Source organism: Biomphalaria glabrata, chromosome 8 (genome assembly GCF_947242115.1).
Source record: "Biomphalaria glabrata chromosome 8, xgBioGlab47.1, whole genome shotgun sequence".
Lineage (NCBI taxonomy): Eukaryota > Metazoa > Mollusca > Gastropoda > Planorbidae > Biomphalaria > Biomphalaria glabrata.
In genome coordinates this window covers 34,911,694-34,936,761 of record NC_074718.1, presented here as the reverse complement: position 1 = coordinate 34,936,761, position 25,068 = coordinate 34,911,694, and the positions used below count along the sequence as shown (strand labels likewise).

Here is a 25,068-nt window from a genome sequence, read left to right as displayed (position 1 = left end):
AAAACTGATTTCAAATGTTGTTGTTTTTAATGCCTGAAACATGACTGTTATCATGTGTAGACAAACTTTGGTGTGGATAACACGCTGTGTTGGCATTACAACTTACAAGCAACATAAGCGTTTTAACACATGAATAGTTTTTTTGGGTACTATTTTGTATGTTCTTACAGTAAAAAAAAAAAAGAATACAAAGCGATATGGAGACATATAAGGGGGTGATAAGGTAACCTAAAGAAAAACATTAGGAAAATAAAATTAAATTGGAATAGATTTCGATTTCAATAGTCAAATCAAACAATGTCACATTGAAAGACCTCAGTTGATGACTAAATACTAATAGATTTTGATATGACAGTAGCCCTACTAAAGTGTGCAATACCGTAAACCATTTTAAATTCATATATTCTCAACACTGGATATACCAGAAGACTAGCTGTATAGTCATCCCTCATGTGTGTGAGATCTGTGGCAGAGTGACAGTAAACCGCTTGGGTACATAAACCGACGAGAGCTGAATGTCTGCTGACAGTACGGAAACTTTCTCCTAGATAGACAGTGTCCCCCTCCTCCCCAGCACCCTTTTCGAAAATGTGTATTAAAATTGGACCAGAGAGCACTGAGAATCCTGTAACCTGAAGGACACTCTGTACGAAGACCTAGATAATGGGAAAAAAAAACAACTTAATCTGAACTCATTCATGACAATGAATAATTAGTTACACACTATCTCGGCGTGCCAATGTTGTCTTACGTAGACTTGCTAAGAATCTATGGATACCTGTTTTGAAAGTTGCATGGCATGTATGACAAAGCACAAAGAAATATGACGATTGAATTTCATTCAGAAAAGTTAAAAGTTGCTACCAAAATTCTATTGTCAATTGTTGTCAAATATCTGTAAGTAAAACAGCAAATTGAAATATCTGGCCGTTGTTTAAGCAGCGCAGGTAATGGAAAACATTTAACTTGTGTCTTGAAATCACTTTCAATTTTTTTTTAAAGTTTACATTTTCAAGATTATAATTTAAATTGTGGAAAATGAAATCGGAGGCTATCTCGGCACTGGAAAGACTTCAGTCCAACGGTAAGTCACAGCGAAGCTAAATCTCATTTATAAACGTTTGTTATGGACGTTAAGTGGTCACAATACATTCCATTTTCATTACAAACCTCTATTCAACTCAAACTTTCTGGGAAAAACTTCAGGGTGAAACCTGGACACGGGTCTCGAAAACGGCTGTTAAGATTTTCCAAGAAATTTGACAGTTGATGAGTATGGTTGAGAAAATAATAGGGTTTGTTGCTGAACATAAAAATTATATATGTGTCAGACGCGAATAGCCCAATTTTCAGTAAAAGAAATTGCAAAAGTCATTTCTCTATAGAAGAAGTTACGAAGGCTATATAAAATACAACCACAGACCTATATATACTACAATAAATATAGGTTTTTGATTGCTAGTTACGATTTATTTAGGTAGGTGCTGTTTTACTATTACATACCAAGTATTAGAGTTTAGAAAAACCCAGGTTTGTTTTTTGTGCAACGCTATTAGCTAACAACTCATAACATCTCTCCATTAGTATATTAAGATTTATAATCTAATTCTAGTCTAGATCTATATATAAAAATCGAATAGATCTAGTAATAGTATAGATTCTATCTTGAGACTAGATTGCCGAGTCTAGCCTATGCTATGCCTATAGTCAGTTTTTATTAGAAAAAAGTCTAGATATTAATAAAGATTAAAGTTTTTTAATTATTAGATTATTAGATATAGACATAAGACATAGATCTAATAATACTGTAATACGTTTACTATACTCTATACTTAATCTACTAAACTAGAGATCTATCTATAATCTAGTCAATCTAGATCTATACAATATTCCTTATAATACTTCTACTTATAATGACTTATTTAATAAGTGAGTACTTAGACTTAGATCTATTGTAGTTTATTAATAGATTTACTTTTCAATGCCTAGACCATAGACATAAATAAATATAGACTGGAAGTAGGAAGTTATTTTTATTTGGGGGAAGTCAAATATGTTTTATGTACTATATCTATGTGAAAAAAAAATGGCGGCGATTGAGCTATAAATTCTAGGACTAACATTTCAGCCAATATATACCTTTGATCTTTAGTTTTGAAAAGTACAAAACTGCCATATTCCCAATATTTTGTCTTTGTTTCATAATCATAGACATAGGCAAATATATATAGGTTTGTGATGTGGATCTACAAACTTATCTTTTCCCAAATATTTCCGATAATAATTTGTTCTTTATCGTCCAGTCTATATATATATATGTCTATGGCCTAGACCTAATAATAAAATTGCGAATGATGTCTATAATGACTGATTTTTTTTTATTATAATAATAGGCCTACTAAATCTAGGTCTAGACTCTACTTAAATCTAGTCTAAAATAATGACTGTCTAAGATTCTATGTGATTGAGAAGTTCACATAGAGGTGTTTTTAATAATACGGCATGTATATTAAGTGCTTTTTTTTTTTGTAAAAATAAAAAAGAGGCTCCGGTACTCAGTGATAGATTGCCTAACTTTCAACTAATAATAAATTAACAATTAACGTTAAATTACAAGAAAAGTAATCATTTGTCCCGACATTGAAAAAAGGTGCCGGTACCCCGTACCGGTGTGTACCGTCACAAAAATATATGTATATCTCAATCTTCTTTCATTTAATTTTTTTTTTGCGGGGTTATTGCTACTTAATACATTGATACCGGATCGATTTAAATAGGGCCTAAGTATACAAGCAGGATTTCGAGCATTGGATAAATTTATTTTTTAAATACAAAGTTTTATGGAAGAGTTGTTTGAAGTTTGTAACTTCTTAAATTCAGGCTAAAAATATCGAAGCCTACATTTTTACACTCATTTCTAAACAATACGAAGAGATGGACTGACTCATAGTGTAGCTTGTGTACATCTGCAAAAACACAAACTCTCTTTGTAATCTTATCAGTTAGACTTTCAAAACTATTTTTAAAAAACTTAGTGATTATTTTTACTGTATAATTCTATTATTATTCCTTTTTAGAATTATGATATAAACAAAAATTTGCCATATGACTTTGTCTAACAGAAAAAAATTAAACTTACGTCTATTTATTCAGTTATTTTTAGTTACCTAGTAATATAAAATATATTGAACTAACACGTACATTCATCATAATGCAGCCATGTGATTTTTCGCTTATGAACATAACATTATTTAGGACCAATATTTTACAAAGGCTGCTTGGAGAAATCAGGCAATACCCATTAGGAGAAAGACGACCCCTTTACACAAGAAAAATTTAAGAAACTAGAACAGACACAAAATAGACAGTGACATTCATAACAAAATAATATTCAAAATTGATTAGAGTAACACCTTTTTAAGTAATCATTTAAAGTTTAAAATCACTACAAATTTTTTCAACAATTATTTTGTGTATGAAATTGTGTATCGGAAAATGCAGGGTACTTGAAATAAGCTAGTCCTAAAAAAACAACACAGATCTTGGGTAAAATACTCATCAAATAAAGTACTGTAAATGTGTAGTTTTACGCGCTAGTTTCAGGTCTTTTCTTTTTATAGCCTCTATCGGGTTTGATCACAACTACCCGTATTTTTGTGCAGAATTATTTTCTCTATCAGGCACACTTAAAATTATAGCATAATAATGTCAGTTTAATTTAAAAAGAGAACTGAAAAATACAAAGATATATTGGGAAAAAAGCGACTTCCGGCCCAATACTTTTTAATCAAAGAAACGAAACGGACTAGTCCAACAAACCCTATTACTAGATCTCACTCAAACTCAAGTATGACCGTTATAATTTTTCTAAGTATCATTAGGATTTTCATAAATTCTTGACAGCAGATTTATACATGCGCATAATCAGAATTGTTCTCTTGAGAGGGAGGGGGAGTAAAATATGCTCAATCCTTCGTAAACTTCGAGTTAGTATTTCATTGAGGGTCGAGCAGGGCAATGTCTTATGTGCTCTTTATTGGATTATTTGTAGCTTGATTTGGACCATATGACTTCTGCTGGGAATATAGATATTATTTTAAATGTTAGTACATGTCTATTTTGACAGGAACACTTTTTATCTATCTATTAAAACGATTTGCATGATCACACTGCCCCCCCCCCAATCCCTTTAAATTTTGCATTCTCTACACACACACACACACTTCTTTTTCCCTTTCACGGAGTTTCTTTTTTTTTCTCATTTGTATCGTTCAACCCAACGTCATCCCACTAACTCTCTCTCACACACACACACACACACACGCACATCCTTTAGTCCGAAGGAGCTCAAGTCTCAATGAAGTTTATTTCTTTTCTATCAGGTTGTGTACAAATGGACCAAGGGGAAGTCATCGATAAAGTTTTTAATGCTTTAAAATGGAACGGTTTTTACCAGACGTCGAGAACCGCCATCTTGCTTTTGTCTTTAGTCAATATCGCTTTAACCGCTGCATCCGTTGTCTTTATAGGTAGGTTACACATTTTAAAACAGTTTTATCTTTATCTATTTGTTTTGTGGATTTTTTTTTTGCGCAATTATTAATCCTTAAACCTTTTATTTGGCCTGACAATGTCCTGAAAATGTCAAACCAGAGGAGAAATGTCTACAGAGTATATGTTACCGTAATAAAATAATAAGAAAAATGCTTGTTACGTTACGCCGTCTTATGTAGAAATCCTTTTCTTGGCTGCTAGAATTAATGTGTGACAATATACATGTCTATATATATCTATCTATCTATCTATCTATCTATCTATCTATCTATCTATCAATCATATATATATATATATATATATATATATATATATATATATATATATATATATATATATATATATATATATATATATATATCTTAATGCAATTTATGACTACACAATATAAATTCTGGTCAAGACTTCTGCCTTTTAATGTTTCCAACTCTAGGCAGATATCAACAAATTTGAATATTCTATAATCTGAAAAGATAGTTACATGGTAACCAGTTGATTTTTTTCGAAAATGGGGGTTGGGGTGTGCTGTAATTGGGGAAGGATAAAAACTTCCTTCTTTTTATATCGATATTTCATTAGTTACTGTGAGCAAAGTAAACACTCTTACTAATAATCATCTCCTTCAAAAAGGAATATTTTTTTTTTATTTGTGTTACTTGTTATCATGTCATCTGAGACACTTGACATGATAGCCAATTTAACTAACGACCAACTAACTTTACTTTTCCTAACTAATGTCATCTACGTATTACACTTGAGTCGTCCTAAAAATCCCGAAATTCCAAATCTCAGTATTCATCGAGATTCGAACCGTTGACCTCTTGGTTCGGTAGCCAAGCGCTTTACCAGTCAGCCTTCACTCCCCATAAACAACATTAGTGCCCCGATCAATTTTAATAATCAGCTAACTTTCGAGTAAATTAAGTTTTGTATCCAAATAACAATATTATGAGTTCAGAAAGTGTCAATATCATAGTTTCAAATATCTAGAAAGGTATACTCCATAACATAGTTGTAACAATCTTCTGGTGCTTATTAAAGTGTCTGCTGTGTATTAGCTAAAATGGTCTTCACTTGAATTATGTCGCGCATGTCTACTAATGAGTACTATAACTAGAACATCACAACAACGTTGACATTCATTAATTAATCAAGTCACTATTCAGCATTAACTGTGTAAAATAATAACACACCGGCAAGTTCAGCCATAACTACAAGCACTACTTCACAAAATTGACTGTAAGATCCAATGAAATATATCAGGTACACATGATAACAACATCTAGTAACGCTTTTTAAACAATACAAATAATACGTCAATTCACTTCTATGGCCATAGTGACTACTGATGTTTGACCCTTTACATCCAGGTAAACCAGTGGATTATAAATGTCGACGTCTGCAAAGTTTAAACATAACAATTCAAGACGTCAGTTATGACTTCACGTTGAACAGGAGTAGTATCCCTTACGAAATCATTTACACCCAATGCAGCGTAGACGTCAGAAACGGAAGCGACCTCGTTTTCACTTCAAGCTGTAGAGACGGCTATGAGTATGCAGAATCGATGACGTCATCCTTTGTTGCCGAGGTATTATGCTCTTAGAATTCGGCATTAGGAAAGGGTTGTTCTTCTTATCTTTGGGACTTATAGTATTTAATGTGATTGCATCAGCCTCTTTAGGTTGTAGTATCTCGCACACAATGGACCTCATTCACCAATCGTAAACAAACAACATTTAGTCACGTGATCTTATTGATAAAACAACGAAAAAAAAACTGTCACGTGACAACCATCATGAATTAAACATGAGATCGTAAATTATATAAAACAGATAGAGCACCACGTGGCTAAATGTTGTTTGTTTACCATTGGTGAATGAGGTCCATTGAAAGATTTAGTTATGTGTAGTACTGTGGCAAATAAGTTATTGGGAAAGAAACTAAGAATTAGACTAGAAATCACTCCATTGGGTAAAAACAACACAACACAGTTTGGGCAGACTATACTGTTCGTTAGAGAGAAAGAGCTTGTCATAGACGAAAAGTCGCCAGGCTAGACACACAAAAAAAGATATAATCTACTAGCTGATTACAAGAGGCGCGATGACTGAGCGGCAGTGGCGTAGCTACCAATGTGCGGGTGGTGCGGGCTGCACAGGGCACCAAGTGGAGAGGGGCACCAAAATTCCCTCAGTGTGTATTAATTTCCTATTTCCCTGAGCTTTTCAGTAAAAACGACTAATTGTATGGACACGAACAAACATAAACGACTGTATTTTAAACATGAACTAACGATTTATAAACTAGTCATGTCGCTATTTTGTTTCATCTCCTTGACTATTTCTTCAATACAATGTAAGCTATAGAACAGTTTCAATCTAATTTACTAGATCTATTTCGGACACACGGTACATGTTGTTACTACACCGCTCAATGCTCTGTAATATAAAGAAGAAGAAGAAGATAGGCCAACCTTTTTTTACTTCATTGTTTAGTCCACTGATTTAATCTAGATATTGAGTTTACAAATATATTTCTAAACTCTAGCTCTAAACAATTGTCTTAGTTTATTCATTTCTTTATGATTCTTTATAGTTTAATTTTGGAAATAATTCTATTGTAATGTCAATATTATTAAATAAGCTAACCTTTGTTTTCTACGAGTTTTTTTTTTACTTACTAGTTACTAACGTAAACAAAATGATGAACAGTGCTCAAGACTGACTAGTCTGGCTGGCGCCTCAAAACCCTTTTAAGCTCAGACGGAGAAATCGGCATCTCTGGTTCTCTCCGGTCTGGGTAGACTATAAGGGCCCCATACCCAGATCTATCGGGGCCCCTCATTACCGGCCCATCGGTATAGCAGAAAATGGCATCTTATGGGTAGGACTTTAATGTAGCTGATGCCAAGTTTTGGAGTATGGCAGGTGTTAATCGCCTCTTGGTGGCTCCCTCTTGCCCTGTAAGGGACATGTTTATTTGTGGGGCCGGCAATCTCCTCCACGCAGGGCAAGTACTAATTCTTCTAATAGGAATTCTATCAGTGGAGAGCCCAGCTGATTTTGACAAATAGGCCGCAATGTGGAGGAACGATCGCATTTTTATGCGGTTCCTCTCTCTTCACTGTTGCACTAAGATTGTGGTGGGTAGCCTAGAGTCTCCCCTTTTGGAGCGCTCGTAGGCCGTAAGTACTGCCCTCTCCCTCCTTAGATTTAAAGGGGCCACCTTTGTTAAGATTTCAGCAGCGTTTGTTGGGCTTGTCCGAAAGGTGCCACAAATGAACCATAGTGCCTGTGATTGTACTCGGTCGAGTGATTCGAGGGCAGTTTTACTAGCATATACTTGAACTCTATAGCTGTACTCAATTTGTGATCTGACTGCCCCTAAGTACAATGTGCGTAGCATGTAAGCTTTGGCACCCCACTTTGTGCTGGCCAGCTTTCTTAGTAATGCTAACTTCTCCGAGGCTTTTCTTTCAACTTCCTGGACGTGCTGGAGCATTCACAACTTTCTATCCAGGGTTACCCCTAGATATTTTGGCGTGTTTTCACGTTGGAGTCGCAAGCCACCGAGTTTAAGCTCGAATGGAGCCTTAAGAATGTCGATCCCTAGGCTGAACAGGGACCAGGTCGTTTTGGCAACGTTTATCTAAATCTGTCATTTGTCGCAATACGAGGAGATGGTTTGGAGGTCTACTTGCAATGCCGCCTGTATTTGGTCGGCTTTCTTCCCGGTTGACCAAAGGACAATGTCATCCGCATAAAGCAGTTTCTTTGACCGCAGTGAGGTGCGTTTCTTAAATTTCTTAAGTCTAAAGAAGCATCGAGACAATTTCAAGTCACATCATTGCCAGAGTCCACCGACTATAGGCGAGCTGTTATTGGGTATGAATTAACTGAACAATTAAAAGCAACAAAGCAAGATAAGACGGTTATCATTGAATCCAGAAAAAAATGATGAGGCCGACATCCTGAATGATGAAAAAGAAGAAAATACTTCAATACCGCAGGTTCTAGAGACTAAAAGATAGCATACAAGCATGTCTTTAGTACAATCATCAAAAATTCATATGGAAGAAGCTGAACCATCAGACAGTGTAAACAATACAGAAAGCAGGATAATATAGACTGAACGACACTGGAGATCGGCCTGATTTCATCACATATAATATTCGCATACACCTTGTCACTCAAGGATCTGAAACAGTTCAGCGTATGGACAGTCAATTATGAGAGGCGTATAGACATCAAGAATCAGAAAAAGGAAAGGCTAGAAAGCTTTCAAAGGCTTGGTTTTTCGGAACTAGCCTTAAACGTGTAGTTGAGACCCACTGGAGCGCCCGAGGAGAAGCCGTCAAGATGGTTAGGGATAAATTTTATAAATGTATAGAAACTCTGGAGACATTAATTAGCAGAGATGAAAATTCATCGACTAGATCTGAAGCAGGTGGATTATTGGTTGCTATTCAGTCTTTTAATTTTCTCACCTATCTCGGATTTTGGGCTCCTGTATTAACTGAAATTAATGATGCGCAAGTCTACCTTCAACAACAAGGATTGTCTATTCGAGACTGCTCACTCAAACTAAAAACATTAGAGACATTTTTAAGTAGTAATCGAGAGGACATCGCTGAAGCCAGCATTACCTTTGCCGAAAGCGTGTGTTCAGATCTGAGAATCAGTACAGAACTTCAAAAACGTATTGGCCATAAGAAAAAGATGCCTGGTGAGAAAAGTGACTACTCTGTACTTGCACACAAAGAAGAGCTACGAAGAGAAATTTATTCTACCTTGGACAGGATTGTTCAAGAAATAATCACCCGATTCGAGCAACTTCATGATGTAGCAGATAGATATGAATTTTAGTCGCTTCCCAGCTATTAAATCCTCAGTTCGAAATCAATCTTGATAGTACTCCTAGCGACATTGATAAAAACGATTTTCTGCTGGAGCGAAAGAGGCTTCAACGGTTTGTCACAGTTTCATCAGAAGCCTCCGAACTTCCAAAACAAGGACCTGTTGACCTCTTGAAATTTATAAAATAATATCAGCTAGATGATTCAGTCCCTAATATCGTCATCATGATTCGCCTATTTTTGACTATTGCGGTAAACGTCGCTACATGCGAGAGAAGTTTTTCCAAACTTAAACTGATCAAGAATTACTTGCTATTAACGATGAAAAATTTACGACTCACTAATTTGGCCATTTTGTCCATTGAACAAGAGCTGGTGGAAAAAATTGATTTCGATAAAATTATTTATACTTTTGCCAGCAAGAAAGCGCGAAAAATTCATTTGTAGTATGTTTATGTAAAAGTGATTTTTTGAATTAACAATATTTGATTAATGAATACATATTATTTTGAACAAAAAAGTAAGGTTTTGCAATGTTATTAATTAGTTAGTTTTTTTTTTTTTTTTTTTTTGGGGGGGGGGGCATCAAGATGAGGTACCGCACCAGGCATCATATACTCTAGCTACGCCACTGCTGAGCGGTAAAGTGCTTGGCTTCCGAGTTGGAGGGTCTCGGGTTTGAACCCTGGCGAAGGCTGGGATTTTAATTTCTGCATCTCTAAGACTCTCCTGAGTCCACCCATCTCTAATGTGTACCTGGGGAAAACTAAAGGCGTTTGGTCATTGTGCTGGCACACACCCATTTACCGTTGGCCACTGTCGTGAATTTGCTTATTTGGATTGTCACCCCTTAATGTTTGTTTACATTTGTTAACCTGTGTATTGACCGTATTTCGTAGTCCGTGTTGTTAACTCTACTATGTGTGTAGTTGTTTGTCATTCAGTGAAATAACGCTTTGAATGTAACATGGTATTGTTATTAATAAGCACAACAGCCACATTAACTGATGACCTTTACATCACTTGCTCAATTAATAACAAGTGACTAAACAGCCACGAAGAATCCTAAGGTAATTAATGCTCTTTAACTTTTAAAATCTTTAAAATTATCCATATTTCAAAATAACTCTTTAAATTTATAAAACATTTGCAAAGATAACGAAAACACATATTCCTAACTATCAATCTTTTTTTTTTTTTATTTTTTTTTTTATCTTTCTATTTGCTTTTTTTTTTTTTCAAGCCTAAAAACTTGTCCACATTTTGTTTTCATTTGTAATTTGTAAAATTTAATTGGTAATAATGTAAAAACGTTGATTAGATGTTCTGCATGTTCATTAATCTCTTGCTATGTCATTGGTCTTCTGACTGATTGATTTAACCTGTTTATGGCCCTTGGGAAATACGAGCAATTGTAAGAATATGTCCTAGAATATGGAAAAAGGAATGTGCCATTACCTTTCTGACTTTCACAGTATTTTTATTAGTTCGTTGTTTTTAAGTTGTAATTAACAACAGTCACTATATTTATGTCTTTGGAAATGTATAATAAGTGTTTTAGTTGTGACAAATTTAGATTAGAAATAAAACTGTGATATTTCTCCATGTCTCAATGTATCTGTTCCAGTGGGACTTAGTGTGCAATGAAGAATCTTTCTCGGACATTTCCCAAACAGTCTTAGTTGTTGGCGAGATGTTTGGCTGTCTATTTCTAACACGCTTTGCAGACAGGTCAGTGAAGTAGTGACCATAAAGAGTCACACCTGGCTCTCGAGAACTGAAATAGATTTTAAAAACAAACCGACATCAAGAAATAGCACACTTTAAATGTGCCAAAGGGAGCTTCTTGGCTTCCGACACGAAGGGTCTCGGGTTTGAACCTTGGTGAAGGTTGGGATTTTGAATTTCGGGATTTTTAGGACGCACCCTGAGTCCACCTAACTTTAATGGGTACTTGAGATTAGTTGGGGAAAGTAAAGGTGGTTGGTCTTTTTGTTGGTCACATGACAAAATCACTCTTTAACAGTCGACCCTAGCAACAGATGACTTTACATCATCTGCCCCATAGATCTGAAACTAGGTATTTTACTTTTTCTTAACTAAATATTCCAAAGCAATAAACCCGCTTTTTTTCTACTCCACTACTAATAATAATAATAAGGTTTGTCTTCATCGAGTCCGAAGATAAGTAAGGAATGCAGCATTTCCCGTGGCTACGTAGCCCCAGCTGTGACCTACATATTTTGCCACATTCAGGGCAAGCATAATCATTGTCCGCAGGTGGTAGGTTTAGATTTTCTTTTCGCCGTCTGCGTCTGTCCTCGATAGCGGATTTTGTTACGGTCTCAAATGTGTATCCCGCGGCCTTCGTGAGTGACCTCCATCTGTCTCGTTCTGAGGCCGCATGCAACCAGATGCTCTCTTCTATGTCAGCTAAGACAAGTTGGCGCTCAAACTGGTATTTGAAGCGTTTCCGTGGACCACCTTTTAGCTCACCAAAAAAAAAAGACTGCCTTTGGCATACGTTCGTCTCCCATACGGGATACGTGCCCTACCCATAGTAATTGTCGGACCATAAGAAGTCCCTCTATACTGTCCATACCGACGTTCTCAAGGATATCGCTGTTAGTAGTGTGGTCTTGCGGCCGTATGTCCATAATGGAGCGCAAGCATCTTTGTTGCGCTCAAGTAGTCTTAGTCTCCACTACTACAGTAACAGAGAATTACATTATTAATACTAAGAAATAAAAGAGAACAGAAAATTAACACTTCTATTTGCATTATAAGTAGACTTTGGATGTATGAATTAAATAGGTCATAACTTTGTCCTTTCTTTTCACCAAAGGTACGGTAGGAAGGTCTCTTTCATCGTTACGAGTCTGCTGTTCCTTGCTGCCAACATGACATGTGCAGTCTCTCCAAATTTTATCTTTTACCTTGTATTCAGATTTATCACTGGACTTTCCGTTGCAGTTGAGTTTTTGTGTTATATTTGTAGTTAAATGTCTATCAAATTAAGTTACGCAAAACTGAAGGGGCGCGCACTGTCTCTGGTCACTTGAGTCTTTTTTTTTCAGTACTCACTAGCAAAAATGAATACACTTTTTGTGTATTTTAGATCAATTTTTTAAATATAATTTTGTTAATCGTCTTTAAAAAAATGTTACCTTATTTCATATTGTCTTTATAAGTCGTGTAATTATAAACAGAAAGGCAACGTTATAACATCTAGAGGTTACACTTGATTGGTGAGATCTATAAACGTTATGTTACATAAGTCAAATGCTACAGTAAAACAAATTAAGACGCGGTGGATTCAGTTTAGAGATGTTTGTTTTGACTTTCTTTTTTTTTAAAGAAAAGACAATATAATGATTTAGAATATTTTATGTTAGCGTTTGGTGTCAGTATAATTATATAGTAAATTAGTTTAAACTTATTTGACAGTTTTCCTAACTTTTTTCCCCCCTATTTCCAGGCTTCACAAGAACGCGCTATTAAATAGTTCATTATTGTCCAACAGTGCTCCCAACAGCTGTCCTACATAATGATGATTGAGATGATGCCAACTGAACATCGAGCCCTTCCAGAGAAACTGTCTTCATTTCTATGGCCAGTTTCGCTCCTGTGTTTGTGTCTTGTGGCTTACCTGACAAAAGAGTTGAGTTGGCACTACACTCAGCTGTGCTTGTCCATGTTCGCCATCTATGTGATCTTCCTGTGGTGGTGAGTAAAGATCCGAAAGTTGTGCTGGCACTACAGTCACATAACATATATTTGCTTTAAGGCCTGAAACTAAAAAAGAACAAACGGCGAGCCCAAAGTACTGCTATGCTTTATTGGAACATCATATGCCCAGTCCATTCCTTTTCACACTGTCACGTGAGAATAAGGATCAAAGTCAAAGTCAAGGTTGTTTTAAATAAATAAATAAATATTACATTTCTAGAAGCAACATTATTTTTAATTTTATTATTGTTTTTTCCCTATAGAGCTGAAAATAGCCAAGGGAGATAAACATAAGCAGGGATCTTTCCAGTAGAAGATTTGTAATAACAAAAGTTAAATCCCTTTTATCCAATGCTTTTTTTTTTTTTAAATCTTATTTGTTTTTCTGAGAATACAGGATTACAGACGAGTCCATTCGATGGCTTTGTGCAGTCAAACGATACAAAGAAGTGGAAAAACTGGTGAAGAAAATAGCAAGAATCAATCGAGTGGATCCACAGGATGCATTAGATATATTAAGAACCAATGGGCTTTCGCCTTTTGAAAGTAATGGCGTAGAAAGAGATTACAATAATAAAGAAGTAAGTTATTTTTTAAAATTACTTTTCCTCTCCTTTCTAAACTGCAGGATCGTTAGAGCGTACTAAATACCTCGTTCATTACTTTTCCCGTCCATCTCAATTCTTTATTATACGTCGTGAATAGGAAGTTCTGAACGACTCTAAGTTTTTAAAAAATCTATTTCTAGTTGATGTCTAGGGACCAACGAAAGAGAGAGAGAGAGAGAAAATAGGCCAGTACAGGAATCAAACACACGACATTGACGTTATTAACTAGAGTCCCAGTGATGCCCAACCTAATTCAATCTGCGGGCCATTTTAATTTCCAACACTAGTGTCGCGGGCCACATGATGGAAAAAGATGCTAAAACTTAATGAAATTGACGTGAAACTATTTTATTTCAAACCCGAGGATCTAGTACTAACATTGAAGTATTGGGAGAGTTGAACTTTCTCTTTACACTTCCAAAAATGTCGTAAGTTCTGTTTATATTTTGTTGTTCTTGCTTTGTTTTTTTTTAACAGCCACACTTTCTATATAAAAAAACATGTTGGCTAGAGATGGTATCATGTGCTACAAAAAAGTAAAGATCCGTTCACTTTTCCAAGTAGATTATATAGTCCTACTAGCCTGGCATTACCCGCGGCCTGCGGGTCTAAGTTTGTGTTTACTAATGTAGTGGATTGGATTTAGATGTATGTAAAACGTAGCTAATGATCCTTTCACGTTATTTCTCTTTCGCTACGAAAATAAAATTAGTTTTGCGAAAATGGGTTTACACGAAGCCGATACATTCATATCTATTAAAAACGAAAAGAGCGATAGCTTTGTTAAATGACTGGGATTATAAAGTGAACAATTAAACGAAATAATTTTTAGCACGCGATTCATGAATGAATATAGATCTAGGCCTATCTCAACTCGGCTTCGCAGCTTTTGTAAACGAATGTAGTCTCTTAAAAATAATGCTTTAGAAAACCAAATTTGAATGTTTATTTGATCAATATATGAAATTAATGGACTATAATTAGTATGTTCATGTGTTCAAGTATAAACAGAAGTTTTATCATCTTAGAGTTGAATTAGAGTTTTAGATCTAGGGATGGGATTATAAAGTAAACAATTAAACGAATTAATTTTTAGTACGCGATTAATTACGGTATTGTCTAATGAAAGAATGTTCGTCAGGAAATCTGTAGTTACATATATAAGGAACTAATTAATGTAAAAATGCTTTTGAAACACAAAATTGAAGGTTAATTTTATTATATAATGAAATCAAATGATCTTCTTTTGTATTTTCATGTGTCAAAGTAAAAAACTATATGCACAAAGTGTATTTCTTAAAATTAGATCTAGGTCTAAATCCTTTCGATCTTTTCTCATGTCAACATTGTAGACATGGCCTAGATCCATAAAATACTATAGCTTTAATAGAGTCGGACAACTTTATTTTTTTTTTAGGGTCTTAAGTAATTTTCAAGGCTACGATACATACACTAAGGTCTAAGTTGGTACCCAAGAAACATTCCTGCCAAGTTTTATCAAGATTGGTCAAGCGGTTTTGATGTCTATAAGTAACATACATACACCTCACATTCTACTTTATAGTATAGATTTCATGAACGCACAAATGTTAAATGCCTTGGTAGTAATCCGGATAGAAGCACGTCGCGTGCCGGATATGTCCCGCGGGCCGTATTTTGGGCATCACTGAACTAGACGATATAATTTAATAAGCTAATTAAAAAATGATAAAACATATATATATATATATATATTCAGGTCTATAAATAACATCAAAATAAATAGAAAATATAAATGGCCTCCAAAAACGACTTTGGCTATTTGTCTAAACATGAAGTACACAAATTTAAGTCAATACATAATTCTGAAAATGTAGGCTAGTAACATGTGTGGTCAGGCAGAACGAGTTTGTACACAATTTCTACTTACTACGTCGTCAAAATAAATAATTCAATTTTTTTTTGTTACTTTGACTATGACGAGTGTAGGAGCCAACTGTAGAACAGACGGTCAGGAAACTGTTCATGTAAAATTGTTATCCTTTTAAGCTAGCGGAAAAAAATTTTCGCCCTCATAAAATGTTCTTAGTGTCAGCAAAGAAAACTATTGACAGTCTTTTCTAGATTTGGACACAAGTTTGCAACATATGTATTCAAAAGCATTCTATACCATACACGCAGGCACCTTGTTCTTGTTTGTCTTTAATTTGTCGAGTAACCACTGTTGCCATACTCACACACGCGCATATATATATATATATATATACCTGATCGTGTGGTATGCGCACTGGACTGTCGGTCGGATGGTCTCGATAGTCCCGGGTTCAACTCCTGCTTGCTGCCTTCCCCCGTCGTCTTGCGGGAGGTTCGGGCTAGGGTGAAATTATCTTCCAATCTGAAGGAACATCTGATACATGTAAAACATTGTAACAACCTTACCTGAAGAATTACATTAAGTGTACATTTTGACATTGTGTTCGATAATATTACCGGAATTGATTGATATTATCAGTAATTACTTTGCCGTTTCAATAATTGATTGATGCTTTACATTGATATTGACTTTTGATTAATATTGCAGGTTTTGATTAGTCCGACTATGATTGACGTTCATTCCAGCCATCCAGATAAAAAGTTGTCCGTGTTTATCAAAAACAGAAATCTATTTAAAGTAACAGTAGTCTCCTGTTATTCATGGTAAGTGTTACATACTGAGGATCTGTAGTCAATAGTTCTACTCGGAATTGAGTGTATATAATCATTACTTGATTTCTATAAACAATAACACGAAAGGGTATACCCGCTTCTTATCTTATCTTATATAATACAGACGTTACTTCAAAAAAGAAGATGATTACGTCCTACGCGTCAGGCATTTAGACATGCATGTTAACCAATGACTTAAATTCTGCCAAGTCACTGGTTTTCCTGGCTAGCTCAGGCAACCCATTCCATGCTCTAATAGCACTAGGGAAGAAGGAGTATTTGTACACATTTATCCTAGCATACGGAACGAGGAATGTGCCTTTATCTTTGTGTCTTTCTTAGTATTTTATTATATTTTTAATTATATTTTGTTTTTGTATTTGAAGATAATGGTTCAGTGTTTTATGTATAATTGCTACTTTACTTTTGAGTCTTCTGTCCTGAAGGCTTTCTCAATTTAGTGATTTTACTAAAGGTGTTACTCTAGTTAGCTAGTGGTGAAGATATTGAAATTGTCTATAAAAACTAGGGAATTATTTAAATGGTTTTTACATTCTCCATGACTGTAGTTGGATTACCTTTATGTCACATATGTTTTAACTTGCAGGTAATATTCCACGTTCGCGTTGTCATGTGAATAAATGTGTACATCTTAACTAATGTGTACATCTTAACTAATGTATACATATACATCTTAACTACAGTATACATCTTAACTAATGTGTACATCTTAACTAATGTATACATATACATCTTAACTACAGTATACATCTTAACTAATGTGTACAGCTTAACTAATGTATACATATACATCTTAACTACAGTATACATCTTAACTAATGTGTACATCTTAACTAATGTATACATATACATCTTAACTACAGTATACATCTTAACTAATGTGTACATCTTAACAAATGTATACATATACATCTTAACTACAGTATACATCTTAACTAATGTGTACATCTTAACTAATGTATACATATACATCTTAACTACAGTATACATCTTAACTAATGTGTACATCTTAACAAATGTATACATATACATCTTAACTACAGTATACATCTTAACTAATGTGTACATCTTAACTAATGTATACATATACATCTTAACTACAGTATACATCTTAACTAATGTGTACATCTTAACAAATGTATACATATACATCTTAACTACAGTATACATGTTAACTAATGTGTACATCTTAACAAATGTATACATATACATCTTAACACAGTATACATCTTAACTAATGTGTACATCTTAACAAATGTGTACATCTTAACGAATATGTACATCCTTCTTAAATAATTCGTCTTCCCTTGTTGATTTACTTGTTATCCACTTTTTTTTTCAAATAATCTTATCTTTTGACACTATCTTAGCATTTAATGATAATCTATCATAAAATCTTATCTTTTTATAGCATCGTGGAATTTTATAATAATTGATCAGATAATCTAATCTTTTGACAATGTCTTGGCTTTTATGATAATCTATATTATAACTGCTTCACCTATCCTTACTTCGCCAGAGTCCTTTGTTTTTCTCATTTCACGGTAACAGTAACAAAGTTTGAAGATTGTACAATTAATCTGACACATGTTAATAAATTAGTGCTGCTCTGTATCTCTGTCCTCTCATACAATGTTATAGCAGTATCTTTTTGTTTTCAAACATTAACTTTATAAAAAAATGACATTTGAAACCCCCAACCCTCAGCCATATATTGTTTCGTTAACCAAATCGTCGTTTTGGAATCTCTGTTTGAAAGGTTTGTTGTTTCTTTGTCTTACGATGGGTTGCTGTTTATTTCTCCAAACCTGAACGAAGATTTTTATCTGGGATTCTTGCTAGGAGTTGTCTCTGAGTTTCCAGCCACTCTCTTATTCTGTGTGCTGATTAACAGGTAAGAGATAGGCACTAATGTCATTAATTTTTACAAAGCTTATATTAACTCACTCCGTCCGTCTGTCTGTCTGGGTGGAAGGAATCATTTGCACGTTTTTTACATAGCTTATACCAACTCACTTCACGGGCATGCTATTCTGCCTCAAAGTGGCGCCAGTGTGGAAACGGTTACTGGAGGAGGTAACTAGGCTAAATGAATGGCAAAACAAAACTTCCGTGGGGGTGTCCACGGGTAGGCGAGAGTTTACCCATTGCAAGAAGTGGAGTTGAAAGAGAGCTTTCACGGTCCTGTCGATAATCCATGCGCCGTTCCTCAAGGGACCGTTTGCACTAATGGCGAGTCCTCCACGGTTAGCTTGGTACACCATAGGAAAATGGCGGAGGTCCCCGGTGCACTCGGCCTTCGGCCGTGTCTAGCCCTTGCGCCCGGGATGCCAGATGCATCGGAAATAGCAATGCTTTACATAGGTATTGACTTGGGTCTCTTCCAGACAGAACGGTGGTTCAGGCAGGTTTTTTTGTTTTTTACCTTTTGACGCTCAAACAGGTTTTTAAAAAAACTTAGAGCTTGAAGAGCTTTCGGCTCAGCTTTTAGACGATCTAACGGATACCAACTCACTTTGTATGTTTGTCGGTCTGTCTGGTAAAAAGTTTGTACACGTTATTTCTTCTCACCCATTTGTCCGATCAAGCTGAAATTTTGCATAAATATTTATTTTACATGCCAACACTAGAATCAGTAAAATACAAACAAAAAAAAAACAATTAATTAATTAACTATTGGTAATTAATAATTTTAATGTATCTGACTGATAAGGTGGTATAAGTTGAATCAGTCCCTTTTTTTGTGTTTATAGAAAGAAAATTGTGTAAATAATAATGATAAAAAATACTGTAAAGACTATTTTCATAAGCAGCACCTTGGCACAGTGGGTACCTTATTGGCTTCAGAAGACTGGGTAGGCCTTAGCCCTCGAGTTTGAATTAAGATCGCTCACTTTTTAAAAATAAATACTTAGGATCATAACGTATGTAAAAAGCTAGAAGCTTGAACATAAACTTAAAAAATTGGTGCAAATATTTCTAATGGCACAAATTTATTTTTAGAGGTCTAAATATATTACAAAATTAATTACATGACGCATCAAAACTAATTGATGCATTAGCACTTCATATAAACTTTGTTTTTATACGAACATTAAGTAAGAATTGATAAAAAAAAAACAACTACACATTTGCTTAATAATGACGCACTACGTCCAAGAGTGTCAAGTATGCTTAGATAGTCCTAATGACAGTTTACTAATTCGACCCAATATTTTCTTCACCACCAAAGGTTAGGCAGGAAGAAATGCAATGTTGTATTTCATATCATGGCCGGAATCTTCATCTTGCTGTCGACACTCATCCTTAATACTCCACTCTACGGTGAGACATTTATGTATTCCCATAAGACTATACTAGTGAAAGACATTGCAAAATAAAATATTTATATCTGTAGTTAATCTGAACACAAGAGGACATTGAAGTCAAGTATTAAGTAGCTAGTCTCAAAATGAACACAAATACCTATCACATCTTTAATGTCTGACTAGTAGAACTATGTTGTTTGTTTTTTGTTTCTTTTGTTTTCTTCAAAAAGTTGATATCAACTCACTCTATCTGTCTTTCTGCCAGTCTGTTTGTTCATCTGGTCAAAACATTGTTCACGTTATTTCTTCCACACCCATTCTCTGAACGAGTTGAAACTTTGTGCAATTATTCATTGGCATAAACAAGACATGAATAAATTGAAGAAAAAAATTGTCAATTATTAATAGTAATTATTTTTTTTGTTTGATACCAACAAAGGAAATTAATCCTTCAATATTCACAGATATGGCTAAAAGTGTAGGGTTTCGTCCCTTTAGTTAATTGAACAATTAAAAATTTATTTATTGTACATAGTAAAACATGAATCAGATTTAAAAATGTAATCAATTTGTCCATTAATTATTGGTAATTAATTATTTTGTTTGATATCAAATAGGGCAAAAAATTTCTACATTATTGAGAGATATAGTTGCAAGTGCAGGATTCTTTTCCTTAGATAGGCTTTTTTTTTTTTGTAGAAAATGATTTTTAAATATTTTGCTTGTTTTGCTGTTTCTAACACACAATGTTCCAAACTCTCATTTACATTATGGATTTAATATTTTATCTTCAGATATGATACCTGGTCAGTACTGGGTTTCTCTGGCGTTAGCTCTTCTAGGAAGATTGAGTGTAACAGCTGCGTTTTCTACAATCCTAACTCATGTGTCGGAGATGTTTCCAACATCGGTCAGGTGATGATTGTATTCTCAGTTCCTCATTATCTCTACGACTGACAATAGACTGTCAGTGAATACATCGACCTTCATCCACCTGTAGTTTTATTTAATATACATGTATAGGTCACGTTCGTGCTTGTATATGTGTATATGTTACGTTTATGCGTGCATATGCCTATGTCATATTTATGATTGTATATTTGGGTATGTCACGTTTATGCTTGTATATGTATATATGTTACTTTTATGTTTGCTTTGTTCAAATCTATTGTTCTTTTTTATTGTTTACACGCCAGCATTTAACATTAGTCCATTGCATATTTTTCTAACGGCTACAGAAATTCAAAAGATATGATAATAACGCCCTACGGATATATATGTATTAAACTAGTCTGGCGTGTAATTTGAGAGTTAGGATTGCTATAACAGTAGAATGTAACACTGGGTGGTTGTAACAGAAAAGACACTGCCTTAAGAAAACAATCATATAAAGTTAAAAGACACAGACACTAAAAATAAGGTATTGAAATAAGGGAACCACTACAGAACACGCATAACTATCCCAATTATTTAAACACCAAAGTGCAGTATAGTGCTTTCAGTTAAGCCGTAAAACACCTTAATTACCTAGCTAAAGATAGTGGATTTATTTCTTGAGGGAAAATGCATTTTTATAGTAGGCCTGTGATACATTTACATTCTTTGTAAGGGTGGGTTATACAATGTAAAATACAAATTAAGGCTATTATACACTATTTTAAAATGTTTTTTAATATGTATTATATGTGCCTAATAGTTTATAGCGTTATGTTTTATGTATGTTTCTTTTATATATTAGAAACACTGGACTTGGCTTTGCAGCAGCAGCGTTGTATTTAGGTTCGACGATAGCTCCTTATTCACGGACACTGGTACGTATCTTGTATTATAGTTAAGTAGAATAATGCATACAGATCCAAGGTGAGGTATCTGTTGTGTATGTATTATAATAGAGTATACATTTATATTTCTGATATTGTTTATTGTAAAAGATAGTAACTACTTTAGAACGCCTTTTCTAAATGTAGCTTACTTATATATTCAAGGTTTTAGTCACACTCAAACTACGGAAAAGGGGCCCACCGCCATACTTTTAAACACGAGCTAATGGGTACCTTGTTACGCTACTTGCTAACACACAAACACTTCGGATTACATTCATACTAAAATGCCTGTTAGCTTGCAAGCCCCTCATGTGTGGACAAACACTCGTTGGATACGGAATTCGAAAACGACTCTAAAGTTTTTCCTAGAAATTGAACTGTTTTTGTATATCTTTGGGCAAAAAAAAAAAAAATAATTACTAACTTATAGGTCACTGAATGAAAACTCTGATTTGACCGTTTTTTTTTCAAAATAATGCCATCTTAAAATTAAATTAGACATTTTGAACACTCAGGTATTCCGAACTCTAGTGTTTCTTTGTATTCAGTAGGGACTTCAATAAAAAAAAATTGACGTTCATGATCAATTCGCGCACCGTCTTAGGTCGAAGTCAGCTGGATAGTGCCCGCTCACTACGAAGACTTCACGCGGTATGGAAGCAGTACAAGAAATAAACAGAATCAGAAATGATAGACCGTCATCAGCTTCATAGAAGTGGAATTGATTTTAAAAAAAATTATTATTAATATTACCTGTTGGATTCTTAACATTTTTTCCCCCCAGAGCAGACATGTTCCGTGGGCGCCTAATCTTGTGTTTGGGGTCATGTGCTTGAGTGTGCCATTCGCCATCATAATTCTCCCAGAGACTAGTGGACATGAACTGACCCAGACGGTGCATGAGATGGACCAGGAAATGCAGAAAAGAAAGCGATAACCGTTTAAGTCTATAAACTGCTTTAAGTACAAGCGGGCTTTTTGCAATTTGTTGCACACGTACTTTTATGTCTTTTTTTGACATTTTATATATTTGAAATAGTTTTGTTAGCATGTCGTTTTGAAACAAAAAAAAAAGAATAAATTATGCTGCTATGCAATTATAACAATTTATGTTGATAGTACTTTTTATTTCTCACACTGTAGTCCGTATCTATTATTGTGGACATTTTAATTTAATTCTGATAAATTCCCGTATATATATTTCCCACTTTGTTTGTTGAACATGTTTGAGATGTCCCTTCAGAGTAGAAGATAATCTACTGTCTAGTCTATAGGACGACGTGGAAAGGCCGCGGCTGGATATGAACCCTAGACCATCGAGACGACGAGTCAAGCGCGCATACCGATCGACCATGCAGCCATCCAACTTGAAGTGTGCTCCTAATAAATATTTTTAATAGGTGGCCGATCATTAGTTTCAACTTCCGATGCCAAGGTCTGGCAAACGAATCCTGTCGAAAGAGTGAAATTTGTATTCATGAGTCCAACCCCTCTCACCTCCCAATGGATAATTATTGTAACCGGGAAAGAAAAAAAATACTGTATTGGTTACGCTGGTACTGTCGCTGATATTGTTTAGTAAATTAGTGGCTCAAGTTTGTCAAACTATTTTGCATAAAAAAAAATGAACTTCACATGACAACGATTGCAAAATAGAAATAAGGAAAAAAAGACACTTAAAAAAAAAAGCTTATACTAAATGTAGTTGTACCAGTTAGTTTTTTTTAAATCAGTCAGGTAATTAAAATTTGTAACAGATATAATGGTACAATTATAAATCTGTGCGATTACAAATATTTTTACCAACTGTTTTTGTATACAGCAATTTTATGCTTTTAGCATTCTCATTACGTTATGATCCTATCACTTGACTGGACAAGTTGGGAAATGAGAGGGGGGAGAAAGAAGGGGGTATCTGGGTGATTGCTTTTAAAAAAATAAGTTGATTGACCTAGATTTGAACTCCTAGGTTCAAGCCTCTTCAGCCTTCTCAAGCCTACACACTAACCGCTATACCAGCAAAGCACTTATGAAAATAGAAGGCTTTATAGTTATGTATTGTTAACTTCAAAATTTAAGGTGACGACCTACAAAGTACTAATGGGGCTTATTCAACTTATACCACCTTATCAATCAAGTACTATTTCTTTCCCATGTTTGAGATAAAAAAAAAATTAATTACCAATATTCAATTAACTAATTTCCTTTTTTTTAAATTGATTCTTGTTTTGTCAGTTAAAATAAATAATTCTGCAAAATCTCAGCTTAACCCGCGATTGGGTTTGGGAAAAATAACGAGTACAAACTTTTTTAAAAACCAGTACGTCGTTGTGCTGGTGACATGACACCCTGCTCGTTAACCATTCACCAAAGAAACAGATGACCTTAACAGAAATTGAAAAGTGGTTTGAGTGCTGGGACAAGTCCCAAAAAGCCCGTGTTGTCTGGGAGCGCAAGGCTCCTTGACCGCACTTCCCCGTAGTGGAGGCTGTCCAGGCCTGAGCAAGCTATTATAGCACAGTGCAGGACAGGCCACGTCTATGGCCAAATTTCGATTCACGGTGCCCCCGCTGCGGGGAAGAAAAGTAAACCGTGTCACATATTCTGTTTGACTGCCCAAGACTTGCTGATCTCCGCCTCGACAGGTCTGGGAAACCCAAAATTCTCCACCTGTATGGTGACGTGTACGCACTACGCAAGACAGCAGGGTTTCTGTCCAGGGCTTTTGCAAGAGAGGATTTAAGCCTCTCAAGCCATCACTCAAATGGAGTTTGATGATGATGATGATGACTTTAACATCATTTGCCCTAAAGACCTCAAGGACAGAAAGGGGATATTTACAAAATACGTTTAATATAAGCAATGTTTTGTTTTTTTAATTTCTTATGGTATTCTGTAATCTAGCCTTTATTCTTAATCTTCAGCGAGGATTCTGTATACGTACGCCCCCCTCCCGCCCCCATCCTACATCTTAGGGATGTCAACTTTTGCATTGCTACTCATAAATGAACAAAATTAATAGATACAAAAATACAGTAAAAAGAACTAGTGCAGCATTCCTATATGCCATACACTGTGTACCTTTCATAAGAGAGCGATGCTATTAAAACATGCTTGAATCAACCCAGATGTAATCTAAACTTATTCATGGCTATGAATAATTAGCTCCACACTTTCAAAGAAATGACTTATCTCTGACTTACGAAATGACTTATCTCTGACTTACGAAATGACTTATCTCTGACTTACGTAATGACTTATCTCTGACATGATATGATTTACCTCTGCTTGCTAATATTAACCTCCCACCGGCTAACAATTCCTGGATTTTTAAAGTCACATGGTTTGTACGATAATAAGAAATGTGATAATTGAGGACAGTTCAGAAAAGTTATAATTTAATGGAAACTCTTTTTAAATCTCTGTAGCTATACAGCACATAGAAGTCTAGAATCATTCTATTTAACTTTTAGAAGCGAATA

General features: G+C 34.9%; 1 protein-coding gene across 5 annotated transcripts; it reads left to right on the top strand.

Annotated features, from left to right (window-relative positions):
* The first annotated feature begins 659 nt into the window (after positions 1 to 659).
* On the top strand, positions 660 to 22,694 carry LOC106058899 (solute carrier family 22 member 2-like). Of its 5 annotated transcripts, none has more exons than XM_056037285.1 (14): positions 662 to 886; positions 1,003 to 1,084; positions 4,383 to 4,529; positions 5,925 to 6,145; positions 11,040 to 11,143; positions 12,258 to 12,384; positions 12,936 to 13,138; positions 13,539 to 13,722; positions 16,310 to 16,425; positions 18,215 to 18,349; positions 19,688 to 19,779; positions 20,558 to 20,678; positions 21,502 to 21,574; positions 22,371 to 22,694. In XM_056037285.1, the coding sequence occupies exons 2-14, from the start codon at positions 1,039 to 1,041 to the stop codon at positions 22,521 to 22,523; spliced, it is 1,722 nt and encodes a 573-aa protein (XP_055893260.1). In that variant the 5' UTR covers positions 662 to 886; positions 1,003 to 1,038; the 3' UTR covers positions 22,524 to 22,694. The 5 variants fall into 5 exon arrangements, with proteins under 5 accessions (XP_055893263.1, XP_055893260.1, XP_055893261.1 ...); XM_056037286.1 differs by having other exon boundaries at positions 662 to 897; XM_056037288.1 differs by having other exon boundaries at positions 660 to 1,084; positions 22,376 to 22,536.
* Positions 22,695 to 25,068: the final 2,374 nt, after the last annotated feature.